General features: G+C 45.5%; 1 protein-coding gene across 1 annotated transcript; it reads left to right on the top strand.

The window, feature by feature from the left end:
- The first annotated feature begins 2,508 nt into the window (after positions 1–2,508).
- Positions 2,509–4,296, top strand: LOC109933461 (calicin). The gene has a single exon (XM_020532449.1). The coding sequence runs from the start codon at positions 2,509–2,511 to the stop codon at positions 4,294–4,296; it is 1,788 nt and encodes a 595-aa protein (XP_020388038.1).
- Positions 4,297–6,267: the final 1,971 nt, after the last annotated feature.

Here is a 6,267-nt window from a genome sequence, read left to right on the forward strand (position 1 = left end):
AGAGGTGATGACACAGTAATCTACTGAGGGTTGTAAGGGCACAAAATGGATTCTGGGTGGGAGGATTTCAATGACCACCAGCAAGATTGACATGGCAAGAGCACAGATCAAGCTAGTCCAGTCCTAAAGAACATAGCTGTTTGATTGGGTCAGTATCAGGTCATGAGGGAACCAGCAAGGGGAAAAAAACATGAGATAACAAGGTGTAGAGCTGGATGAACGCAGCAGGCCAAGCAGCATCATAGGAGCAGGAAGGCTGACGTTTCGGGCCTAGACCCTTGGGGTTCATCCAGCTCTACACCTTGCTATCTCAGATTTTCCAGCATCTGCAGTTCCTACTATCTCTGAGGGGAAAAAACATACTTGACCTCTTCCTTACCAATGTCAACCTACAGCAAATGGACAACAGGGGTTCAGGAAGGCAGCTCACCACCACTTTCTCAAGGGCAACTAGGGACAGGCAATAAATACTGCCCCAAACAGTAATGCCCACATCCCACTGGTGAATAAAAATGAAATCTGTACCTCATTTTCAGTTATTCACCAGGGTAGAAATTAAGATACAGGAGCAGGACTTGGACATTCAGTCCCTCAAGCTCGCTCCTGCCTTGAATGTGATTATGTTTGATCCATTTTTCTGCCCAATCCCCATATTCCTGGATTGCCTTCAAAAATTTACGACTCAGTTTTAACCTACTCATCAAGTGAGCACCCACAGCTTTCTGAAGTAGAGAAATTCAAAGATTCATGATCCTCTGAGTGAAAGAATTTCTCCTCATCTCAGACCAAAAAGGATGATGCCCCGTCTGGATGGTATGACAACTTTCCCAGGCTTTTTAAAAATTAATTCACGCATCGCTGGCTGTGGCAGCATTTTTTGCCCGTCCCTAGTTGCCTTTGAGGTGGTAATAGTGAGCTGTCTTCTTGAACTGCCATAGGTTGTTGGTAGACCCACAATGCCATTAGGGAGGGAACTCCAGGACTTTGACCCAGCGACGGTGAAGGAACGGCGATATAATTCCAAGTCAGGATGGTGAGCGGCTCGGAGGGATCTTGCAGGTGGTTGGTGTTCCCATGTATCTGCTGCCCTTGTCCTTCTAGATGAAAGTGGTCGTGGGTTTGGAAGGTGCTGTCTGAGGATCTTTGGTGAATTTCTGCAAGGCATCTTGTAAACAGTACATGCTGCTGAGTGTCAGTGGTGGAAGGAGTTTCTCAACTCAAGAGAAACAGTTTCTCAGATCTTTTGCTTCTTACTTGCCCTTTTAACATTCCCTTTGGTTTTTGTACCATGAAATCTTTTTCAATTAAAATCTGTCCTGCCCATCACCCTATCATAGTCCTTCCCTTTTGATTCTCATACTCTCTGCCTCTACCACTTTACTTGCTCAAAACCTATTACATTTGGAACATTTCCTCAGTTTTGGTGAGAGGACACAGACCTGAGATGTTAACTCTGTTTCTCTCTCCACAGCTGCTGCCTGACCTGCTGGGCATTTTTCCTAATTTTCTAATCTATCTCAGCATTGATCCTATCGAGCCCTTGATGGATGTTGTCCGTTTTTGTCAAAGAGATGAACTCTTATTTTCCTGCTTAATCTTTGCTGAAGGGACCAATCTGTCAGAGGTTGGTTCTGACAGAAGTGCCATGGTTGCAGTGTATCACAGTGGGCTGGCATTTTCAGATTTGGAGCCTATTGCCACTGTTCAATATTAGGGGCATAAGCACTCCCTGTGACCAAGTCCTCAGTCATAGCTGTTGTTCCCTGTTTACAGAGCAGGATCGAAGGACCAAATGGCCTAATCCTGCTCCTATTTCCTGTGTTTGGGACCATTGTGTCACATCATTGAAGGGGCATTTTGGGGTCTTCCTGATCAGCTGGCCACCCCTCCATACATAAAATCCTCAGGTACTTACCTGTCTTCCATCCCTCAAAAGGTGCCCAAATCATCAACGTGCCTTTAAGAGGACAGTCACATCCGTGGCTCAGTCCTTCATATGGGTCCAGAATGTGCCCCCAAAAGCCAAAGGTGAAAATTACTGAGCTTTTCCTTTCTTGACCGCTCTGCGTCTCCCCATGTTCCACAGCCAGACAACAGGGTGCTGAGAATGCTGACCTCAAAAGCCAGGAAGGTGCTCGCTAAGAGTCCCATCTGGTGCCAACCTGTGTACGTTCTGTGAAAGGGACGGTTGAAACATACCAGCGGTCCACTGAAATGAACCTAACAGTGAGGAAATGGGTTGGTCATTTTGACAAGGGAGAAATTCCAATCTTGCCGTCTTCCAGTGGGAAAGCAACAGGAGATTTTGCAACCTGGCTCACCTTAGGCCAAGAGTTTACTCCATTGTCTGATGTATCTATCATAAAAGTTCTACACAAAAGGACTGTGAGAGTCGCCCATGTATTGTGAGGTCAGAGACCTTCTTGTTAAATCATTTCCTGGTTACAACAGTCTCCTTTTATAAGAGGTGGCTCACAGAAGCTTCAGAACCATTTCGGCTCTCCGAGAATGAAGCTGGAATTTGATGACCACAAACACAGCACCTATATTTTACAATCTCTCAATGCTCAGAGGCAAAAGAAGGAATGTTGTGATGTGGTGATCAATGTGGGCTCCCATTCATTCTCCGCCCATCAGAATATCCTGACAGCTGTCAGTCCTTACGTCAAGGACTTAATCCACAGCTGCAATATCCAACCCTCAGATGAACTCTCTGTCACCATCGACATCGATTACATGAGCCCAGTATCAGTGGAACAGCTGTTGGAATATTTCTATACGGGTAAGATTATAATCGCTGACAAAAATGTGGAGGATCTGTTGAAGGGGGCCAAGTACTTCATGATAAAGCGACTCAAGTCCCATTGTGTTGAGTACTTGGAGCTTGTTTTGGACAAGCAAAGTTACATGTACACCCTTATGTTGGCAGAGACCTACGACTTACCCGACCTGGCTGCTACTGTGTACTCATACCTCAAAGACCAGTTCTTCCTTCTGAGTGAAACAAAGGAGTTTGTAGAATGCCCATACCACATCTTACTGAAACTGGTCAAGGATGAGGACCTCCATACTGCTAACGAAGACCAGGTCCTGCAGACCATACTGAGGTGGACTAACCATAATTTAGAAGACAGGAAGGGTTACTTTCCAAAACTTTTCTCTTACATTTATCTGAACGGTATCGCCGATGAGGTTCTATCAGACATCAGCAGCAGTGAGCCCCTGATCAAGACCAACACCACGTGTGTGTGCGCTATTGTGGACGTGCTGAGCCATCGCAAGCAGGAAAACCTAACCAGCCTCGCGTACTTCCAGCGAAAAGGGGCTCTGCTCGATGTGGTCCTTGTCCTGGGGGGTCAAAGCTCGGATGGCAGTTTCCGCAACACAGTCTACGCCTACGTCATCGACGAGAACAAATGGATTAAAGTTGCCCATATGCCGTACCGGGCGGCAGCTCTGGGTGCCATCTGTACCAGAAAGTACCTGTACGTGACAGGAGGCACCAACGAGCAGAATGCCAGTCTGAAGGCGGCATGGAGGTATGACCTGGACAAAAATACCTGGAACAAACTGCCAGACCTCCCACTTGGGCTGGTCTTCCATTCCATGATAGCCTGCAATGGTATAGTGTACACTGTGGGAGGGAGTGTGGCACCAAGGAAGTACATCTCCACCATTTATAGGTACGATGAGAAGAAGGAGAAATGGACTTCCGTTGGCAGGATGAGTGTTCCCATGGACTGTGCTGAGGTGGTGACCAAAGGGGACAGATTCATCTACATTGCAACTGGGAGGTGCATGATCAATGACCGAATTTCCAGGGTTGGTGTCGTTGACTGTTTTGACACCGTAACAGGGGAGGTCAAGCAAAGCTTGACATTCCCCATCGAGTTCAAACACAGGCCTGTCGTCTCCTTCCAAGGGGACACAGCCCTCAGCGTGCAGAGTCACAAGCACACAATCGAGGTGAGCTTGCAGAAGTTCAAAGCCAATAAAACCCCCAAGAGGATCCCCTTGCTCCCCAATGCGACCAAGTTGGAGGTTTGCCACGCCATGTGCCTGATCAGAGATATGGTGTTCGTCTGTGGTGGGACGTCAGCAACAGATGATGGCAACGTTAAAGAATATTCTGTTAACAAAAGTGCCTACCTATTAGAGACAAAGGTAGGAGCATGGAATGAGGTGGCAAAGCCATCTGAAGCTCTAGAAAGTTCCGGCTGCTGCAGAAGCAAACTCCAATGCAAGTTCTTACAGAAGCCAGAAAAATCTCTCACTAAACCCAAGCCTGAGCATTAAAAAGATATTAGATAAATATAATATTGAGTATAATATTTTCTGTCCCAGTTCGCATAAAACAATAAAAGTGTCAAAAACATGCTTGTCATTGGAAAACACCTTAAAAAAATGTAACCAGCTGTCTGTGTTGAGTTTGCACGTTTTCCCCATGTCTGCATGGGTTTCCTCTGGGTGCTCCAGTTTCCTCCCACAGTCCAAAGATGACCACTTTAGATAGATTGGCTGTACTAAATTGCCCCATAATGTCCAGGGATGTGCAGGTTAGGTGGATTAGCCATGGGAAATGCAGGGTTATGGGCATAGGGCAGTGAGTGGTGGTTCTATGTGGGAGGCTCTACAGAGGGGCAGTGCGCACTCAATGGGCTGAATGGCCTGCTTCCACATTGTTGGGATTCTATGATAATGTTATTCATTTACTGTCTTCAGTTATATGTTTATTTTACTTTTCCTTGGCATTAATGGCTAGGATAACATTTATTGCCCATCCCTAATTGCCCCTAAGAAGGTGGTGGTGAGCTCCCTAGTTGAACTGCTGCTGTCCTTGGAGTATAGGGTCTGTGCTGTTATGAATGTAGCTCAAGGATGTTGACCCAGCGACAGTGAAGGATTGGTAATATAGTTCCTAAGTCAGGGTGGTAATAAAGGCAAAATATTGTGGATGCTGGAAATCGGGAGTAAAAACAGAAAGTGCTGGAGAAAACCAGCATGTCTGGCAGCATCTGTAAGAAAGAAACAAAGTTAACCTTTCAAGTATGATAGGGCACTTCTTCAGAATAAGATTCGTATCTGGATTCCGAACATTAACTCTGTGTTTTTCTCTCCACTGATGGTGCCAAACATGCTGAGTTTCTCCAGCACTCTCTGTTTCCAAGTCAGGATAGTGAGTGACCCGGAAAAGAACTACGTATCTGCCCTTGTCCTTCTAATAGGTAGAAGTCGTGAGTGTGGAAGGTGCTATTGAGGGAGGGAGGCTTGCTGAATTACTGCAGTGCATCTTGTAGATGGTACAGATGGCTACCACTGTGTGTCCATGGACGGAGTGAATGTTTAAGGTGACGAACGAGATGCCAATCAAGCTGGCTGTTTTGTCCTGGGCGGTGTTGAGTTTGTTGGGTGTAGTTGGAGGTGCACTCATCCAAACAAGTAGACAGCATTGTATTACACGCCTGTGGTTTACATCGTGGACTGGCTTGACGATTCAGGAAGTCTCAGAATCACCAGATTCTGACATTCTGTTGCAGCCAATATTTATATGGCCGGATCAGTTCAATTTCTGGTTAATGGTAACTCAAAAGTGGGGGACACAGCAATGGTAATGCCTTTGAACATCAGTTGGATTCTCTCTTTCTGGAGATGGTCATTGCCTGGTAATTGTATGGTATATGTGTACTTGTCACTTATTAGCCCAAACCTGGATGTTGCCTAAGTCTTGCTGCATTATGGCCGCAAGCTAATTCAAAATATATGGAATATCTTATCTACACATCACAGTAACTGTATAATATATTAAACCATCTGACAATGACTTAGTCCTTCCGTCACCTTCTTCCATTATATATTCCTTTATCCATATTGATACCTTTGTAATGTGTAACCTGTCCAATACTAAGACAGATCTATTTTTCATCCAATATCTGCTGACCTATATTGGCATCCCATCCCAAGGAATGTCAAATTTAAAATAATCTTTAAATGGCTCTTTGTCCTCAGTCTGTTGTACCTCTGCACCTTCCTCCAGTCTTCTGCCCTTCCCCTTCCCCAGACTGTGTTCAACTCTGGTCTCCCTGCTATAGGAAAGATTTGTTAAACTTGAAAGGATGCAGGAAAGATTTACAAGGATGTTGCTGGGGTTGGAGGGTTTCAGGTATAGATGGTGACTGAATAGGCTGGGGCTATTTTCTCTGGAGTGTTGGAGGTTGAGGAGTGACCTTATAGAAGTTTGTAAAATCATGAATGAAATGGATAAGGTGA

This window comes from Rhincodon typus, chromosome 36 (genome assembly GCF_021869965.1).
Source record: "Rhincodon typus isolate 14 chromosome 36, sRhiTyp1.1, whole genome shotgun sequence".
In the NCBI taxonomy this organism is placed as follows: Eukaryota; Metazoa; Chordata; class Chondrichthyes; order Orectolobiformes; family Rhincodontidae; genus Rhincodon; species Rhincodon typus.

Coding starts and splice junctions, on each gene's coding strand:
- LOC109933461 (XM_020532449.1), top strand. CDS start 2,509: ATGAAGCTGGAATTTGATGACCACAAACACAGCACCTATATTTTACAA.